The sequence below is a fragment of the Oncorhynchus nerka genome, linkage group LG23, assembly GCF_034236695.1.
Source record: "Oncorhynchus nerka isolate Pitt River linkage group LG23, Oner_Uvic_2.0, whole genome shotgun sequence".
Classification (NCBI taxonomy): Eukaryota; Metazoa; Chordata; class Actinopteri; order Salmoniformes; family Salmonidae; genus Oncorhynchus; species Oncorhynchus nerka.
Window position 1 is genome coordinate 24,543,410 of NC_088418.1, and position 20,996 is coordinate 24,564,405.

Below are 20,996 nucleotides of genomic sequence, written 5' to 3' on the forward strand. Positions count from 1 at the left end.
GGCAACTCTGTTTTGGACAATGTCCTTCCGGAACCCATTTTCTAGGACCCGGTACCTCTTGTGGCATGAAAAATAACTATCACTTTTGGCAATGTACAAATTATAAAATCAGAGTTAGGCTAATTCAAGTGGACTCCTCCGTAATTCTCCTGGCAGCCCCCTAAAAAACGTTACGTAGAAGCGCGCCTGTACCTCACACAGGAGTATAATGAAATCCACTTTATATGATCTCGTTGTACTCTGATAGACTTGAGCCGCAGAACCCCTGATAAAGTGTAATACATTTACCAAAGTCACACAATTGCTCCTGCTTGTTCAGAAAGAAATGCAATAATTCGGACTACTACACCAGGAGTAGGCCTATAGTTTAGCCACAGATGGTCAAGCTTTTTTTGATTCCCTGTGCTGTGGATTGTGTAGCCCAATCACGAGTAATGCCTACAGTCGGGAACGTGTGACAAATATGTCAGTGAACAACAGGCCTTTCGCAATATTTCAAATACAGTCGCGGGAAAACAGTTTGGACAGCAAATTGATCCTGCTGAAAAGAGAAGACTAATCTGTCAGTAAGGCCATTCTACTGCCAATGCTTGTCAGTTTATCAACTTCCAAATTGGCCTATTGAGCGAATAGCATTGTTTTACCAAGTAAAACAAGAGAGATAAGCTTTTGGCACGAGCGCATCGGCAATCGCCGGTGAATGAACTGAGCTTCATTGGGTGAGTCAGTGAAACTGGAAAGCTTTAGAAGACTAATTTCCTCGTACTGTACAATGTGTGTCTCTCCACACACGCCTAAGTCCATGCTATTGATGGATTGAAGGACGATTGTATTTATCTCAGATTCTGTTTGTCAGTGTTAAAGTAGCCTGTCATTTCGATATTTTGTTAGGTATAAAATAAATATTCTGCTAAAGTCTCCAGGTATTTAAAATGTAGAATTGTACGAAATGCGTTTATAAAAAGGCCACATTTTCCCCGAACACTAGGCTACACATTTTTACCCATGTGTGCAACTTCCACAAGCGCCTCTACTCCACTGATCTACGCCAGTACCAAAAAATATGAGAAAAGCATTCAAAGCTTTATTATAAAAGGAGATTTTTCTTTTCTTCTCATGCGCACTGGAACCTCAGAGCACTCCGGCTCATTTTTTGTTCCAGCGCCTCCAAATGTACAAATTAAGCACTGCTTTTGCCACTAGTGACAGTGTTAGATACATTTTTGGACTCTTTTTGTTGCCTCGTCTTGTCCCATTTCCCCCAACGATGTAGTTTTTAATTTGAGCATTTTATTGAAGTATTTATGTACAAAATCTTACAAAAAAATCTGAGTGCGCTGCTACAAACTGTATAAAAAGAACAGAGATACACATGTGAAATGCAAACCATTTTATTGAAGTTAACCTATGCAATACCATACATCTATCCCAGTAACATTTTTACATTGCATAAAATCATGGTAATAGTCAGAAGTGACAGGTGTAGTGATATAATTATCTTCGATATCAAGAGCATTATAATTCTGATTATGGAACAAGTACATTCCATCTCCTCTGGAATAATAGGCCTGTGTGTGACTGTCTTCAATCATGCGTTACAGTGGACTGTGATGAAGTAACCAGCTGACTCTTCCCAATATACTGGGAACTTGCACATCTTACAGTAGACTGGAGACATTGGTGCACAAAAAGTGAAAGTTAAATGATCATGGAATGTAGTCGAGCAGTGTGTAAAATGGTGCTGCTGAGGAGGTAGTGCAGCCAGCTACTGTGATACAGATCAAGACCAAAGTACACAGACTGCTAAGATTAAGATGGAACCAAGCTAACTAAACAAAAAAAAGTACAAATCTCACAGCAACAATACTCATGAGACCAACACTAGTCTCCTCAAGCTGACTGAGCTAGTCACCATTTTCACAGGATGACTTTCACAGGCGGAAAAAACAAGATTGTCTCCAGCACTTTCTCAGTTAACCCATAACTAAATTCTTAATGTAAATTGGTCAGTACCATTAACAGTTGAAGTCGGAAGTTTACATACACTTAGGTCGGAGTCATTAAAACTCATTTTTCAACCACTCCACAAATTTCTTGTTAACAAACTATAGTTTTGGCAAGTCGGTTAGGGCATCTACTTTGTGCATGACGAGTAATTTTTCAAAAAATTCTTTACAGAGAGATTATTTCACTGCATCACAATTCCAGTGGGTCAGAAGTTTACATACACTAAGTTGACTGTGCCTTGAAACAGCTTGGACAATTCCTGAAAATGTTGTCATGGATTTAGAAGACTGATAGGCTAATTGACATAATTTGAGTCAACTGGAGGTGTACCTGTGGATGTATTTCAAGGCCTACCTTCAAACTCAATGCCTCTTTGCTTGACATCATGGGGAAAAAAATCAAAAGATCAGCAAAGACCTCAGAAAAACAATTAGACCTCCACAAGTCTGGTTCATCCTTGGGAGCAATTTCCAAGCACCTGAAGGTACCACGTTCATCTGTACAAACAATAGCACGCAAGTATAAACACCATGGGACCACACAGCCGTCATAACGCTCAGGAAGGAGACCCTTTCTGTCTCCTAGAGATGAACGTACTTTGGTGCGAAAAGTGCAAATCAATCCCAGAACAACAGCAAAGGACATTGTGAAGATGCTGGAGGAAACAGGTACAAAAGTATCTATATCCACAGTAAAACAAGTCCTATATCGACATAACCTGAAAGGCCGCTCAGCAGGGAAGTAGCCACTGCTCCAAAACCGCCATAAAAAAGACAGACTACGGTTTGCAAATGCACAAAGATCGTACTTTTTGGAGAAATGTCCTGTGGTCTGATGAAACAAAAATAGAACTGTTTGACCATAATGACCATCGTTATGTTTGGAGGAAAAAGGGGGAGGCTTGCAAGCCGAAGAACACCATCCAAACTGTGAAGCACATGGGTGGCAGCAACATGTTGTGGGGGTGCTTTGCTGCAAGAGGGACTGGTGCACTTCACAAAATAGAGGGCACCATGAGAAAGAAAAATTATGTGGATATATTAAAGCAACATCAAGACATTAGTCAGGAAGTTAAAGCTTGGTCGCAAACGGGTCTTCCAAATGGACAATGACCCCAAACATACTTCCGAAGATGAGGCAAAACGGCTTAAGGACAACAAAGTCAAGGTATTGAAGTGGCCATCACAAAGCCCTGACCGCAATCCTATCGAACATTTGTGGGCAGAACTGAAAAAGTGTGTGTGAGCAAGGCGGCCAACAAACCTGACTCAGTTACACCAGCTCTGTCAGGAGGAATAGGTCCAAATTCACCCAACTTATTGTGTGAAGCTTGTGGAAGGCTACCCAAAACATTTGACCCAAGTTATGCAATTTAAAAAGGCAATGCTACCAAATACTAAATTGGGTGTATGTAAACCTCTGACCCACTGGGAATGTAATTAAATAAATAAAATAAATAAATTACTCTACTATTATTGACATTTCACATTCTTAAAATAAAGTGGTGATCCTAACTGACCTAAGACTGGGAATTTTTACTAGGATTAAATGTCAGTAATTTAAAAAAAATGAGTTTAAATTTATTTGGCTAAGGTGTATGTACTATTCCGACTTCAACTGTATGTTTACGTAGTCGGTCCACGAGAGATTACCAGCTCTAACATTGACGTGGTAGCAAACCACTTGGAAATGTATATGTTAACATAAATTAAGTTAACTATTTACATGCATTTAAAGTCTATCTAGAGTGGGGCGTGCTTGTTCCCTTTTCTCCAGTTAAACAAGTCAATGTTTAGGTAAGTGGGGAGTGCAAGATCGCTGGAAGGCTTCAGAATACTATAGCAAATGTAAACATAGCCTAGCTCTGTCAAAACACACTTATTTAAATTGAACCTCTTTGCAGATTTCATAGTTTCCACTTTAAAAGCCCTTGCGTGCGAGTGTATGTATGTATGTATGTATATCAAAAACATGCATCCATCCAAATCACCTTTAATGATATAAAACTGTTTGTTACATGGAAAGAGTGTGTGTAAAATTAGTTGTGGGTCAATATGCGTTTCCTGCTGCACATACAGGGTACGTGTGCCTGCAACCAGAGTTCCAAAGTTCATGTATAAGCGGCACATAAGACATTGGATTTGGTCATCACTGGGAAAAGGAAACACTATCAAAAGTTGAGCAGTACCGCATCTCCGGTCAGAAACAATTTTTTGGTATAAAAAGTCTCCTGAAATGCAGCATTTACCCTTAAAACGGTGTTGCAGTGTAAGGAAAGCAATGTACACATCCTCCAACTAGAGCTTGGAATGCTGTGGTCTACACAATACAACATGTCTCAAATAATGTGTAGCCTTTCAAGACCAATACATCTTTTTACAACATAACAGTCAATGTCTGAGCCCAGGTATATTGCCCGTGTTATTGGATATCAAGAGATTTCAGGTGTTTTCTAAGTAAAACAGCGCATCAACCATTTGAACCTCGATTTACAAGTCTTAATATGCAGAGACCTATGTACAAACATTGCAAAACTCAAGTTATCAATTTAAATTGTCAAGACTTTCTAGCTATGATCCAGTACAACAACTTACATTTTAAGTTGTGTTTAACTATACAGTGTACAAAACGTGCAGTTTAACAGTTAAATATTAAATGGACTTTTTAGATTATGCACATCAACAAACCTAAAGATATTAACATATATTCCTTCACCGTTACCTTCAAAACATTAGCAAACCCCAACCTTCTCAAAAATATCTTAAACCCACAAATAAATGCTTTAAACAGAAAGTCCCATCTAAAATACAGAGGACACACCAGAAAAGGAAGCATTAAACTCGTTTGAAAACAAAATTAAGAATCCCGGTCTCTTTTGCGACAAATTTCTCAATAAGTATGCATAATTACCTTCTACTACTACTAGTACAGTACAGGTTTTTAGCAGTTTATGCTTGATAATAGATTGCTCATCATAAACCCTTCAGATCCTGGAGTGAGAAGGTAACAGAAACTCAAAAGTAGCCCCTGAGTGAATCATTGGCCGTGTATGACCATGGTCATGTTTTATAGCATAAAACATTATAATTCATCACTTTTAGTTAGAAGAAATTCGCCACTAATTCAAAAATGGTCCAGTGTAACTGTACAGGCAAAGACTCATATTTACATTATAAAATAAAATGGGAGGAAAAAACAAATAAACGTACGTCCCTCTTAACTGTCTTCTCCGTTGTGTGACAGGTTCTTCCTTGTCAAGGATATGTTTGCATCGTTATAGAGCCCCACAGTGGAGGTGTCATAATACCCGTTAAACAGGGAAATGGTTTCAAATCGCTTTCACACCAATCAAACCATTTTCCCCCATAGGTGATTTTAGAAACACTTAAAATAAAGGGCCGTGTTTTGTTTAGGCTTGATGTGATGTTTTGATGACCATGTAAATCCCTCTCGGACAAGGTGACTTATCAATGTAGTCGGTTCTATTTCCTCTCATATTTAAAAAATGCTAACTAGCATCAGAGTAGACGACATGCAAGACTACAAATCCCTACAAGCTCCTGCACGGCATCTCTAGCTGAAAACCTTTGCTAAACAGGTATTGTGTCAATTTCAAAAACTTGCACAAGACAGTTCACAGAATAGTCAAGTTTAAGTCATTTTGCCAATTTATTACTACATTTAGCCATCATTAGATAGTTCATCCAGAGCCTCTTACCGTTGCCTCGATTCAGCAGTCTCATCCAGATCCCCATCGTATTTGTTCTTTATGATAGCGACATTAGTAGTTAATTCGATTAATATTTGTGGGTAAATATATTGATAAAAAAGTCATCTTGTCCTAGAGAGACTTACACGGTTATCAAAACATCACCCCCAGGGTAAGCCTACACAAAACACAGCCCTTATTTTAAGTGTTTCTAAAATTTCCCCTATGGGAAAAATGAACGGTGGAAAAACAATTGTAACCATTTCCCTGTTTGACTGCTAGGTTTTATGGGCGTTATGACTCACACGATTGTACTCTATACCTGGTGCTTGTAATACTGATCATTCACATCCTGGATCCCCTCTCCTGAAGAATCTGCAAAGGGATTAATCAGTTAATGTTAGAACATATAGTAAAATATCCCTGGAACTACACAGCAGCAAGCTCAATCTTTGAGTCTGGTATCTGTGAATGGGACAGACCTACTAAATCTGAATATCAATTTATTGTACTATTTTTTTTGATGCATTTTTGTTTAATTTTCATTGAGAATCTAAAACAAAAGTCGACATGATTTGACCTCTTTCCTTCCCACACACAATGATCCAAGCAAACGAGTACATGTAGGTGCCACACACACACACACACACACACACACACACACACACACACACACACGAGGATAGGATGAGGGGTTTTCTAAGAATGCATGCACTTGGTTTCCATGCCAGCAATACAAAGCAAAGATTTGCTCATTGCTAAAAAAGTAAATAATGACAATTGCAGCCAACCTTAGTTCTAGAGAGACAGCGTTTGAAAGACTTATGAAGTGGTTGAAAGCCTTACAGGACCAAAAGCCCAGACATAATCAGCTTATTGATCAGGGTTGCAAGCACCAGGGCAAAGACACATGGGGGAGTCGTGGAAAGGTAAGATGGAGGGAGTCGAAGGAATGGAGGGCAGCTGAGCGCTCACCGTTGAGTCATAAGTGCTCAACCCTAATCAGAGTCATTCATTTCATAATCCGTCTCTTCGTCCTCGCTCTGAGCAACATGCAGCATGCAAATGGGACAGGAAAAAGACAAGACAGGCAAGTCTTACAATAATGAAAATGAAAGGAGAAAATGTCAGGGGTAAAGTGGGGTATAAAACAACAAGGTTGCGTAAATGTTACAAAACATTTACCTTCAAACCAACATCAGTCAAATGAAGACTCAAACAGGGGATGTATCACCAACTATTACTACAACTAATTGGGACTTGATTCTCAAAAGGGGTTCACTCACATTTCAGGTTCAAGACATGATCACAACAGAGGTACATTGAAGGGTCAGAGGATGGACTACCTTTCATATCTACTAAGACTCACTTGCAATCGATCCGAGCCCCCCCCCTTCTCAAGATGTCCGTTTGTGATTGCTTTGCACCTTAGTCCATTTAGTATACAGACGTACTGTAATAGGTGTATCCAAGTCTGTTTAGAACTCAAGCGAAAAGCCTCTGTGGTGGAAATGTACTGAAATTCCTATCAATAGGAAAATAAATCTAAAACTGGTTGTAACTAGACTACATCCATGTGACTTCTAAAACCACTGACAGAATACAAGACTTAATGTCAGCCTATTAGCAATATTTCAATAGAATTACCAAGTCTGGGACTAGCTAGAGTGTGAAGCAGGCCCCGGAGGACTGGGCCCACATGGGAACCAGCAGATGGGACTAGTAATTCCCACTGCTAGGCCTGCTGCTCTGCTCCCAAAGCCCTCAGAAAGAATGACATTCTCCACTAATAGTCCCAATAATCCTCAAGGCTATGCTCTTAACCTTCTAATGTGGATTCAAATGTTTCAGTTTTTCCAGTGTAAGGTCAAATCTAACAACTTCAATCTTGTAAAGCTGGATTAATGGATTTAGGCCTGCGTGTGGTCTGACTAATAACTGTACACTAAATGACCGTACTGTCCTTTTGATTTTAGATACAAAATGGTTGACAGTTCATTTGTAATGCTATGAAATGTATTTGTATTGGATTAATTGGAGGCTAATTCTCAGTAAATTAACACTAACCAAAGTCAATTACTATTTTTTTTTTTTAAATGTATACTTTTCAGAAAATACCAAATTCATCAACTAATTACTCTGTGCAGCAGTCCAAGCCTATCTGCTTCAAAATGGACTCTTCTATGAAGGTAGACATCAGTAAACAGGGGATAGTTAGTAAATGTGTTGCATTTAGACATTAGAACAATCCACCATTCAGACAAGCTTGTCATTGGGCTTACTTTCAGTGTACACACATCTTAGGATGGGGCTCACCTTGGCTTTCTCACTGGGCTCACTGTTTGGGCCATATGATTGGTTGTGCAGCTCCTTGGAGACGACACACAGGAACTCAGATTGGTCCTCGTTTCCGTAGTTATAAGAGGATCCAATGCTGACCAGCTGGGGGGGGAGAAAGAGAGTTAGCTTCAGAGAGAGAGAGAGGAAAGAGGATTACAGTGTACTTCGAGCAGATGTGAAGAGTTTGAACAGAAATGAAAAGCATTAGATAATACGTAGAACATACATGAGACAGAAACAGATCGGAACACAAAAGATGAGTTGGCTACAGACTCCAAATATGTAGAAAGTAATTCATGTGTGTGTGGGTGGGGGTGAGGGGTCATATTTGCTTCCTTAAGATGTTAGTTCCTTTTTTAAACGGACACAAAAACAGACAGGGATACCAGGACATTAAACAAACATGCAGACGGTGAGGTGATACGATGTCATGCAAATACATATTTGACAAGGTCAGACAAACACAAAAATGTTCCTCCACTCAGTCGAATGCTTTTAACTTTAGTGTTCAACCAGTCAGCGTGCGCACATACACTATATACACACACACAAGTATGTGGACACCCCTTCAAAAAGATGTGTGGATTCAGCCGTTTTAGCCACAACTGTATTAAATCGAGCACACAGCCATGCAATCTCCATAGCTTAACATTGGCAGTAGAATGGCCTTACTGAAGAGCTGTGATTATCAAAGTAGCACCGTCATTGGATGCCACCTTTCCAACAAGTCTACCCCAGTCAACTGTAAGTGCTGTTATTGTTGAGAAGCAACAAGTGGAAGGCCCCACAGGCTCACAGAAAGGGACTGCCGAGTGCTGGAGCGCGTGAAAATCATCTGTCTTCAGTTGCAACACTCACTACCGAGTTGCAACGTCAGCACAAGAACTGTTCGTCGGGGGCTTCAGGAAATGGGTTTCCATAGCCAAGCAGCATCACACAAGCCTAAGATCACCACGTGCATTGGCTGGAGTGGTGTAAAGCTTGCCGCAATTGGACTTTGGAGCAGTGGAAACACGTTCTCTGGAATGACCATCTGGGTTTGGCTGATGCCAGAAGAACGCTAACTGCCTGAATGCATAGTGCCAACTGTAAAATCTGGTGGTGGAGGAGGACTAATGGTCTGGGGCTGTTATTCATGATTCGGGCCCCGTTCCAATGGAGGATAATCTTAAAGCAACAGAATGCAATGACATTCTAGACGATTCTGTGCTTCCAACTTAGTGGCAACAGTTTGGGGGAAGGCCCTTTCCTGGTTCAGCATGACAATACCCCCTTGCATAAAGTGAGGTCCATACAGAAATGGTTTGTCAAGATCGGTGTTTAGAACTTCACTAACCTGCACAGAGCACTGACCTCAAACCCATCAAACACCTTTGGGATTAATTGGAACGCCGACTGCGAGCCAGGCCTAAACAGCCAACATCAGTGCCCGACCTCACTAATGCTTGTGGCGGAATGGAAGCAAGTTCCTGCAGCAATGTTCTAAAATCTAGTGGAACAACTTCGCAGAAGAGTGGGAGGCTCTTGTAGCATTAAAGGGGGGGGACCAACTATTGATGCCCATGATTTTGGAATGAGATGTTTGACAAGCAGGTGTCCATATACTTTTTGTCATGTAGTGTATGAGAACTTAACAGTGTACTCTGTAGGTGTGTATGTCTCAACATACAGACTCATTAGCCACTTCTGCAGGAGCCCTGTTGTTGCCAAGAGACGTCTCACACAGGAGGCAAAAGTATTAGGCTACTCTATAATCAATGCTAAACGTTAAAGTTAGCAGGTACTGTACCACACCTCCAGGTTTCAATCTGAATAATAATGATATTTTTGTTGTTGTTGCAAAACATTCCCCAATGAACACAAACCAGGACTGGGTGGCTCTGAAAGTAGGGCAATAGGTTAGCGGAGTGCGTATGCCCAGATCGCAGGACTCGCTGCTGCTGAGCCTTAAGCTAAAGGTCGAAGTGTTTTAAGGGGCTTCCCATCGGGAACCCTATAAGAAGATTAGTGAGATTCCTGCTCCGAGGGAGATCCAGTGTTCGTTCTTACCCCCCCAAAGGGATAGTGGGGCCAGGGGAGATTCAGAGCTTATCCACGCACACTTACAGCCTGCACACAAACCCCCTAAAACCAAAACCCTAAAAGTGCTGAATTGGGTCATTGCAATTACCAACTCGGAGTCAAAACAGACTGTCAAGCAGTAACTGGTGTTAATTCCCCAAAACAAGCATACATTTGAACATTACACATTTAGTCAAATTTGATGTTTTATGTTTGTGTTTTGAACAGTTATTTTTCTGCTCAATTTCATTCACAGCAAATTTTCATAAACATTTTCTGTTATTCAAAGATACTCAGAGGAATAGGAGATTGAGCTAAATTGGACATGGCGTTATGACCTACGTTTTGTTTTACACTTGGTCCCTTTCAGAAATTGTTGGTGAGCTCGGTTTGGGTTAAAGTTTGGTGCAATGCGAACGCTCCAAAATAATTCAGATCCCTCAAAAGAGCCCCTGGAGCGAGCCAAACTGAATCCATCTCGAGAGGTGGTCTGAGTTCGGTTGGTTTGAAGACCACGGTCCGGTTCTCTTTTTTAGTGCAATGTGAACCCAAAGCTCTCCAGGCTCGCTTGTCATTGTTACCACACCATGTAGTAGGCTACTGCAACACCGTTGTGCAGGTTGGTGGGGGAAAACATGCGTGCCGTTCGTGGACATTAGGCAGCAATTTAAGGATTCCAAAATAGGTATGTAGTTAAACAATGTTTAGATTTAGAGCGTTAGCTCTAAACATTTTTTAAAAGTTTGTTTATTCGATTGTGGGGCTTGAATAAAGTAACATTTAATAAAAACCACACAACTAGATTACAAAATCAACACAAGCTCTTAAAGGGGCAGTATCCTACATTGCACATACAATTTTCAAATACAGCATTCAATCTGCAGTTAATATTCTGCCATTTACCCTGTTATTTACCCTGTTATTTACCCTGTTACCAGTCATATTTACATTAAATATAATCATCTTTTGATTAGAATGGTCTTTGATGAACTAAAATCTATTATCTTCCAACCGGTTCTGATGGTATGGCTTGTCCTAAACATTTACCCATAGTGGATTGAGTCGATATTGGAAGATGAGCTTGGTTCATTTCTAAACACAGCAATGTGAATGTAAGAGTACTCTGACCACAACTGTTGAAGTAAACTGGCAAGAGAGCAGAGTACTCATTCAAAAAGGCAAGGGCAGTGTGAATCGTTTCGTTCTAAACAGAACCATTACTCTTTTAGTTCCATTCCACTGTTCCGACTAGCAAAATAAAGTTCTGAACCGGTTTGAAAAAAAAACCCAGAAGAAAAATACCCATTATGGTTTATATGGTTCCTTTTTAAAACCTCAAATTTACATTTAGCTCAACACTAAATGACGTCGCCAATCAGCGCAGATAGAGCAGCTTGCTATGGAGCGGGCAAGCTATTTTTATGCATTGGACCGACAAGTGTAGGGCGCGAGACGTGACGCGTAGGGAGAGGGTGGAGGCTTGAAGCACTGGCCATCTTGTTGTTATGACATGCATAATCTGAATTAGGACAACAGAATTATACCTACGGAGGAGCGGCTTCTATTGAGAAACTTTGAATGTCTGGACCAGAGCTGGCTAGCGAGCTAACATGCATGTGTGTGCAGCACCAGAATTAAAATAAAAACATCTTACCTTTTTGTAGTTAATACATCCACTGAATTAACTATAGTATCCTTACCTAGCATTGAAAAGGTTAATCCATTCTTCTCTATTAAACCCCCCCCCCCTAATTTCTGAAACACACTTGTAACATCAGTAGGCTATACTTTGAGGGGAGGGGCAGGTAGCCTACACATTTTTAGCTGGCAGGCAGACGCTGGAATAAGTTTAAGTGACAGAGTGAGGGCTTTGCATAGGCACTTTGTTGTGTTTGTGGGGGTGAAAAAAAAGCCTGAAAGTTAGAACTGTTATTTTAAAAGCATTGGAACTGGTTATTGTTCCGGGAACAATATAGATCACTTTCGTTCCCAGGTTTTCAGTTCTGTTCCTTGAACCAGTTCCAACCCCTGGTGTGAATAGAGGACTATATGTGAAAACAAAGATGTCTCCAGAGTGGCCATCAGACATTTAGTGCCAATTTTGCATTCGAAAGATCAATGTTTTCTATACCAAGTTGAGTGGACAGAAGCTAAATATGTATTAAAATGTTTGAGTTATATTTGTTTTAGTGGCTGCCAAAACCCCTAAAAGGCCAAATCTGGATGGCTCCATATCTCTTCAGGGTACATGTAGTACATCTACCTCTGTGCCAAATATGGTGCTTGTATCAAAGTGCCCTATTGAGTCAACATTTTCTGTTTAGTATACAAAATATTACTTTTCCTTCCTCCTGGAAATCATGGTAAGTTGTGTTTTTTTTGTCAGTTACTAATTGCTTGACAAAGTCCAAACATTTTAGGAGGCTAAAAAAATTTCACAAAATTGATTATTTTGACACTTTGGGGTCAAAATGGACTTTCTATCCACATTATTTAACCTGGCAACAAAGGCGCAGTCAGTTTGTTGCCATCGTCTTCCAACTTGAGACCCAAGAAAAAAAATGCAATATTTGACCATTAACATACCTACAATTTCAAGAAGCTATTTGGAATATATTTTCCAGGTCCTAGAATGTTCTGAAATATTCAGGGTACATTGATGTGAGTTACTGCTCACCTCAATGTACCCTACATGTAAAATAATTACAATTGGCAAAACATGTACTTACGGAGGTTTTCATCAGACAGCAATGACATACTAAAACATGGATGTTAGCTAGTTAGTTGTGTGGCACAAGAGATCGAAAACAACCTAATGTTATCTGCAGAAAACCCTCTTGGCACACATGCAGTAAAGAGATCAATGGAAAGCAGACCGTCGTGGCTAGAAGGACGCTGTCATTGGTGCCCAATCAAAAACAGTCAAATCCATCACGATTTGTGTGTTCTAACAGGCCCACCGTGTGGTTAGTAAAATCCGATTAGGATACATTTGGCTGTTTTCCCTAGATAATATTTAGAAGTCGTCCTTTTCGGGTTTATAAAAAAAAAAAAAATCTCTGCTAAATACTAACTCCCGTTTTTTATAAGCTGGTAGCAAAGCTAGCGATATAGAAAAATCGGTGGTGGTAGTTGAATTCGTTTGAGTGTAATGCAGTTGATGACATGAACAAGTTTTGGGGTTGACATTCACACAAGCATTATACTCAGATTTTTACCTCAACATAGTGAAATGCATAAACAATCTAAATGTAGGCTAATTTTGATGGGCGGCAATGAGGAGATTCTGGATCTATCCCCAAGGGGAACTCATGGGTAAGAGTTTGTTTTTGTCAATCTATTGTGTCTGTCTTTTGTCAATGGTATTCGTGTCTAACATAGTCATCCTTTCAAGTATTGCTCTGAGTGAAAAGGGAAATAGCCTGTGAGGATAACGACCATTATATAGTTTAAATACGCTATCTAGCTAACCATCCATGTTGAGTCTATGGGAATGCTAACTGCACAAATGTCAGCGTTTAAATGAAATGTAAAAAAGTGTATATAATTTTCCTCATGTTAATAAATCAATCTTTCAGATTCTATGCAGTTTGTTGAATAATTCGGAAAAGTGTGATTTATATTTAGCGACTGCTTCTTTGCAGTGTGTCAATGGGCCAGAATAGGCCATAAGGTGGAAGACAACAGTGTTCAATCAGGAACTGGGTCAAGTGGGTGGGGCTACATAAGTTGAATAGCCTAATCAGGCTTCAATCTCTTCCTTCTCTCATCAACTAGCATGGGTTAAAATCAGCCATACATCCCTTTGTGACAGGGGGAATGGCAGCTTGTTGTGTGCAACAGGGGGTGGCAATTGAAACATTTCTAGCCTGCCTATTTATGAGTCACAGGGTTGACGCGTTTCTCTCATCCTGCTCAGTTTTCCACCACAAAACACTGGAAAATGTCCAAAGAGTAGAACCAGCTCACCTGCTTTTACAGTAGGATTTGACTATTAGATGTTCAAATGTTAGATCTTTTTTTTAAAGGAATAGTTTCATCATTTTAAAAATGAGAGTTCAGTTCACGTAACAGGGTTGACCTTAAAATGAGGGACAGACGTAAATGAATCACTAATCACATGAAATAAATAATCTTCAGAAATGACTGTCAAAGCAACAAAATAACTAGGGCTTTATTTTGGGGATTAAGTGGGATAAAAATCGTCCTAGAAGTGACACAGGGTTGAATTTTTGCACTTTAGCAAGCCTTTTTTCATATAAAAAACTGATTTAATAAATTCTCGATGTGGTCTATATTAAAAGGGCACTTCATATAATGTAACAGGGTTTTAAAATACCATATTGCCACACAATGTCTATAAAAATAGCAATAGATCTTTGTGGAACAACCTGCATATCACCAACAAACTGAAAACAAAAATGTAAAGGGGGAGGGGTTAATCAAACAGACATAGAAAGGGTGCTGTGTTCACTTGGGTCCTTTGTTGAACAGTACACATCTTAAAATTGAAATCAACTCAAAATGGCTGCCTACTGTTCATAGAGTTGGGACAGAGGCCAAAAGGGTTGTGAATGGGTACATAGGGGACATGCAGTGACCAGCCCGTGGACGGAACATTGTGGGACACACCTCTCCGCTGTGGCTTGGGAAAGTAGACTCCTCCCCCTTCACCTCCCTTGACACAATCAGCAGAAACTCTGACTGCTGGGCCCGCCCGTAACCTATACTGACAAGCTGCAACAACCAAATCAGAGCACAGAGGGATGCCCGGATCACGTATAAGACACAGAAAATATAACAGTTTTTTTATGTTAATTTCCAATTCATGAATTGGATTGTTTGGGCGTTGAGGATTATGGGTCGAGGGAAGTACAAATAAAAGGAGGACATTTGGCTCCTCGTGGTGAGAGGCATCGTTACCTGCTCAAACTTCCAGCCGTCAGACATGGTGGACACCATCTGGGTGAGCTCCTCCTCCTGGCACTGCAGCACCCGGTACACATGTTTCACTGGAGCCTGGGGAGAGAGCAGGGAGATGAGAGGGTATTCGAGTTGAGTGAATTCTGGCTACACACACGATGGAGCAGGTGCATTGATTAACAGTGCACTCACAGCCAAAGGCCAGCAATCCCAAAGGGTGGGGTGGGGGTTATGATTTTTCAACGCCGATACCGATTATTGGAGGACCCAAAAAAGCCGATACCGATTAAAAATCAGCTGATTTTTATTTATTTGTAATAATGACAATAATACTGAATGAACACTTATTTTAACTTAATATAATACAATAAAAATCTATTTAGCCTCAAATAAATAATGCAAAAACAAAGTGTTGGAGAAGTAAAAGTGCAATATGTGCAGTGTAAAAAAGCTAACGTTTGAGTTCCTTGCTCAGAACATATGAAAGTTGGTGGTTCCTTTTAACATGAGTCTTCAATATTCCCAGGTAAGAAGTTTTAGGTTGTAGGACTATTTCTCTCTATACCATTTGTATTTCATATACCTTTGACTATTGGATGTTCTTATAGGCACTATAGTATTGCCAGTGTAACAGTGTAGCTTCCATCCCTCTCCTCGCCCCTACCTGGGCTAGAACCAGGAACACATCGACAACAGTCACACTCGAAGCAGCGTTACCCTTGCAGAGCAAGGGGAACAACTACTCCAAGTCTCAGAGCGAGTGACGTTTGAAACACTATTAGTGCGCACCCCGCTAACTAGCTAGCCATTTCACATCGGTTACACCAGCCATTAGGCTGATAGGCTTGAAGTCATAAACAGCACTGTGCTTGTGAAGAGCTGCTGGAAAAACGCACGAAAATGCTGTTTGGATGAATGCTTACGAGCCTGCTGCTGCAAACCATTGCTCAGTCAGACTGCTCTATCAAATCATAGACTTAATTATAACATAACACACAGAAATACGAGCCTTTGGTCATTAATATGATCGAATGCGGAAACTATCATTTCGAAAACAAAAAGTTTATTATTTCAGTGAAATACGGAACCGTTCTGTATTTTATCTAACGGGTGGCATCCACAAGTCTAAATATTATTGTTACATTGCACAACCTTCAATGTTATGTCATAATTATGGCAAATTAGTTCGCAATGAGCCAGGCTGCCCAAACTGCTGCATATACCCTGACTCTGCGTGCAATGAACGCAAGAGAAATGACACAATTTCACCTGGTTAATATTGCCTGCTAAACTGGATTAGTAGTTATAACTAGTGATTATCATTGATTGTTTTTTTATAAGATAAGTTTAATTCTAGCTAGCAATTTACCTTGGCTTCTACTGCATTCGTGTAACAGGCAGGCTACTCGTGGAGTGCAATGTTTAGACCGTTGGACTAGTTAACTGTGCGGTTGCAAGATTGAAACCCCTGAGCTGACAAGGTGAAAATCTGTCGTTCTGCCCCTGAACAAGGCAGTTAACCCACCGTTCCTAGGCCGTAATTGAAAATAAGAATGTGTTCTTAACTGACTTGCCTAGTTAAATAAAAAGGTATAATTTTTTTTAAATTTTTTTTTTTTAATCGGAACTCAGTGCCCAAGAATATCGATTTCCGATTGTTATGAAAACTTGAAAATCGTCCCTAATTAAATCGGCCATTCCGATTTAATCGGTCGACCTCTAATTCAGCCTAACTAATGCAACATAAAACTTGACAACTTTTTCCCTCTGGCCTCCGTTGATTTAGTCACCCTAATTCTGGCCATCCTACAAAAGGGTACACACACCAATAACTTTTGAATGGATTATGATAACCAGTGGTCCAAACCTCATGTCTATCTACATAATTAACAAACCCAGCAAAAAAATAAAAAGGTCCCTTTTTCAGGACCCTGTCTTTCAAAGATAATTCGTAAAAAATCCAAATAACTTCACAGATCTTCACTGTAAAAGGGTTTACACACTGTTTCCCATGCCTGTTCAATGAACCAGAAACAATTAATGAACATGCACCCGTGGAACGGTCGTTAAGACACTAACAGCTTACAGACGGTAGGCAATTAAGGTCACAGTTATGAACATTTAGGACACTAAAGAGGCCTTTCTCCTGACTCTGAAAAACATCAAAAGAAAGATGCCCAGGGTCCCTGCTCATCTGCGTGAACGTGCCTTAGGCATGCTGCAAGGAGGCATAAGGACTGCAGATGTGGCCAGGGCAATAAATTGCAACGTCCGTTCTGTGAGACGCTTAAGACAGCGCTACAGGGAGACAGGGCGGACAGCTGATCGTCCTCGCAGTGGCAGACCACGTGTAACAGCACCTGCACAGGATCAGTACATCCGAACATCACACCTGCGGGACAGGTACATGATGGCAACAACAACTGCCCGAGTTACACCAGGAACCCACAATCCCTCCATCAATGCTCAGACTGTCCGCAATAGGCTGAGAGAGGCTGGACTGAGGGCTTGTAGGCCTGTTGTAAGGCAGGTCCTCACTAGACATCACCGGCAATAACGTTGCCAATGGGCACAAACCCCCCCCCCCCAATCGCTGGACCAGACAGGACTGGCGAAAAGTGCTCTTCTCTGACGAGTCGCAGTTCTCTCTCACCAGGGGTGATGGTCGGATTCGCATTTATCGTCAAAAGGATTGAGCATTACACCGAGGCCTGTACTCTGGAGCGGGATGGATTTGGAGGTGGCGGATCCATCATGGTCTGGGGCGGTGTGTCACAGCATCATCGGACTGAGCTTGTTGTCATTGCAGGCAATCTCAACGCTGTGTGTTACAGGGAAGACATCCTCCTCCCTCATGTGGTACCCTTCCTGCAGGCTCATCCTGACATGACCCTCCAGCATGACAATGCCACCAGCCTTCCTGCTCACTCTGTGCGTGATTTCCTGCAAAACAGAAATGTCAGTGTTCTGTCATGGCCAGCGAAGAGCCCAGATCTCAATCCCATTGAGCACGTCTGGGACCTGTTGGATCGGAGGGTGAGGGCTAGGGCCATTCCCCCCAGAAATGTCTGTGAACTTGCAGGTGCCTTGGTAGAAGAGTGGGGTAACATCTCACAGCAAGAACTGGCAAATCTGGTGCAGGGTCTGTGAGGAGGAGATGCACTGCAGTACTTAATGCAGCTGGTGGCCACACCAGATACTGACTTACTTTTGACCCCCCCCTTTGTTCAGGGACACATTATTCAATTTCTGTTAGTCACACGTCTGTGGAACTTGTTCAGTTTACATCTCGTTGTTGAATCTTATGTTCATAAATATTTACACATGTTAAGTTTGCTGAAAATAAAACGCAGTTGGCAGTGAGGACGTTTCTTTTTTTTTGCTGAGTTTATTTTAACCATTGGCCAAAAGACACGTATCCTTACAGAAGGGATAAGAGTTTTGAAGAAATACAAAAATCAATAGTGTGCGATTGGGAAGTTCACCTACCTGTGATGTTTTGCAGTCTCGTTCCCTGATCTTGTCCTTGAGGAGCTTTATTAATGATGTGATATTGTAGAATTCGGCTTCCTCCAGGACACCTTCAAAAACACACATTAAGAATCCATTCTGGCAGGAATGAGCAACATCATAAAAACAGACTGCAACAGAGGATACTTAAGAGCTGACGTTGGAAACCAACAGCTTCACTGTGCACATTAGTAGCAACATTCATCTCATATGTCTAGTCTTACCTTCCTCTGCCAGCTCCCTGTTGAGCACCAGCTTGCCATGCCTCAAGTAGTTCAGTACCGGCCCAAAGTATGTGGGGTCTCTGTCTATGAGATAGGCACCAGTGTCATCCTGTAAATGGAACAGATAGAAAATAATTAAAGTCAAGATTTACAGTTCACCATTGTCGGACGAAGACCACGGAGTTGAGTGAAGAGAGGAAAACCACTGGACAGAAGTTAGAACACACGAAACCACACTGCATATATCAGGAAACAGAAACCCCAACATAAGCCCATATGAATGATGGAGGAAGCTACTGGGCTCATAATCCCTGCAAGTGTTGAGGAGTCACACACACACAGCCGTCAACGATCACTCTTAGCCTTTATTCCCAGAAGCACTCAGAGTTTGATCCTCTTGAGCTCATAACCAGTGGGCATTCCCATATTCCAGTAAGTACTGTGAATAGAATATCCTGCCTTTATGTACATATCTACCTCAAATACATTGTACCCCTGCACAGTGTTATGATACTGGTACTCCCTGGATATAGCTATTTTCTGGTATTTTATTCCTAGTGTAACCATTATTTTTAAACTGCATCATTGAGATGGGCTCATAAGTAAGCATTTCACAGTAGTCTACACCCATTATATTCGGCATATGTGACAAATAAAATGTTAAATACCACTGGTTACTAGTGATAAGTACTGCGATTAAAAAATATATATATAAAAAAATGTATTCAAAAATCTTTGTCTCCTGGGGAAATGAGTTGTTGAAACAATTAGAGCAGAACAGAATGAAATTTGGAACAGGAGACTGAATCCACAGAAGGGACCAAGAGGGAAAACACGAGTACACAATCTTCAATGCAAAACAAGACCGAACAAATTACACAACCACCCTCTTCATTCCATTGAAAAACACAGAAGTCATTGAGATAGTTTGTCAGCAATCTGCAGTTAACACGAGTCCACCAAGAACAGGGGAAAAATAGATAGTTCAAGTTACAATTAAATGGTGAGTGAATGTCATTCACCAAAAATGAGAAGGGGGGGGTGAAATCCAAAACAAATGTAACGCAAATCTCGTTAATGCAACAGGATGTGTGAGTTTGCATACTTTTTAGTACTTGGCCTCAGCGATCTAGACAAATTAGCTGAGGCATTGAGAGCTGGCAGCTGTCCCAACATAATTTACACAACACACGCTTCATTTTCATACTTTCCAGGCCTTGGTCAAACAAAGCTAGGCAAAACACACACCTCTTCCTTCGCCATTGATAGACTGCCATCCAACGTTGTTAAACCCATTAGGTCTTTCCAATAATGAGAAACTGTCTCAGAGCATTCTCTAAGGTGCTGAACCTGAAGATTTGTGGCTGACTAACCTCCTTTCCACGGCAAAAATACCCCACTGGACCCCCATGGGTTATGAACTAGTCCAAATGCTCTGCATATCAGTTCCTTAATATTCTTCTGCACACATTCATTTAACCATAGTTACAGGTGGAAAGTACAGGAGAACAGAAATAGGTCAGTTAATAAGACTCATTTTCTGGTGTAGCGGCACCTAAAAAAAAATCAAAAACTCAAACTTAAGTCCTGCTAAATTAAACAGATGCAAGTACACAGTGAAAACATTACTGTGCCATGTTTGTACTTTGTGTGCAGCAATGAAGGCTCATAGACAGTTTTAAGGACAGGCCACCTAGATTTAGAAGCAGGCCTCTGTGTTGCCATATCTGTACATCGTTTCAGTCTCTGGTTGATGCGTCAGCTCTGAGCTGAACAAGTGGCCTATCCTAGTGTTACGCACATGTCAAGAGTGTGCAAAGCCGTCATCAAGGCAAAGGGTAGCTACTTTGAGGTACCTCAAATATAATTTTGATTAGTTTAACACTTTTGTTGACTACATGATTCCATGTGTTACTTTATAGTTTTGATGGCTTCACTATTATTCTACAATGTAGAAAATAGTTTTGTTTTTTTTAAATAAAGAAAAACCCTTGAATGAGTTGGTGTGTCCAAACTTGACTGGTACTGTGCGTGTACATATTTTCGAAGAAGTCTGACCTTTTAACAGTTTCCCCGCCGGCCCCGCTTCTTCTACCACCATTTTCAAGGCACACATTCACTAGGCTCACAGCCGGTGCGCATTTAGCTGAACAATTTATGATGGATTAATGTCTCAAGTTCTAAAATGAACAACTCCTTTTAGAAGCCCCTGAAAGCTTTCC

General features: G+C 40.8%; 1 protein-coding gene across 4 annotated transcripts in view; it reads right to left on the reverse strand.

Moving 5' to 3' along the window:
• Positions 1–1,375: 1,375 nt before the first annotated feature.
• The window catches only part of kctd5b (potassium channel tetramerization domain containing 5b), a 34,094-nt gene continuing 14,473 nt past the window's right edge, over positions 1,376–20,996 (reverse strand). Inside the window, exons 2-8 of one of the 4 annotated variants that reach the window (XM_029629404.2) lie at positions 18,775–18,883; positions 18,530–18,621; positions 15,041–15,136; positions 14,750–14,854; positions 8,033–8,158; positions 6,692–6,759; positions 1,376–6,091 (exon numbers count right to left, since the gene is read on the reverse strand). In XM_029629404.2, coding sequence (XP_029485264.2) covers positions 6,715–6,759; positions 8,033–8,158; positions 14,750–14,854; positions 15,041–15,136; positions 18,530–18,621; positions 18,775–18,883 — 573 coding nt within the window. In that variant the 3' untranslated portion in view covers positions 1,376–6,091; positions 6,692–6,714. The remainder of the gene's footprint in view (positions 6,092–6,691; positions 6,760–8,032; positions 8,159–14,749; positions 14,855–15,040; positions 15,137–18,529; positions 18,622–18,774; positions 18,884–20,996) is intronic. The other 3 variants (XM_029629406.2, XM_029629405.2, XM_029629407.2) reach the window with 3 other exon arrangements.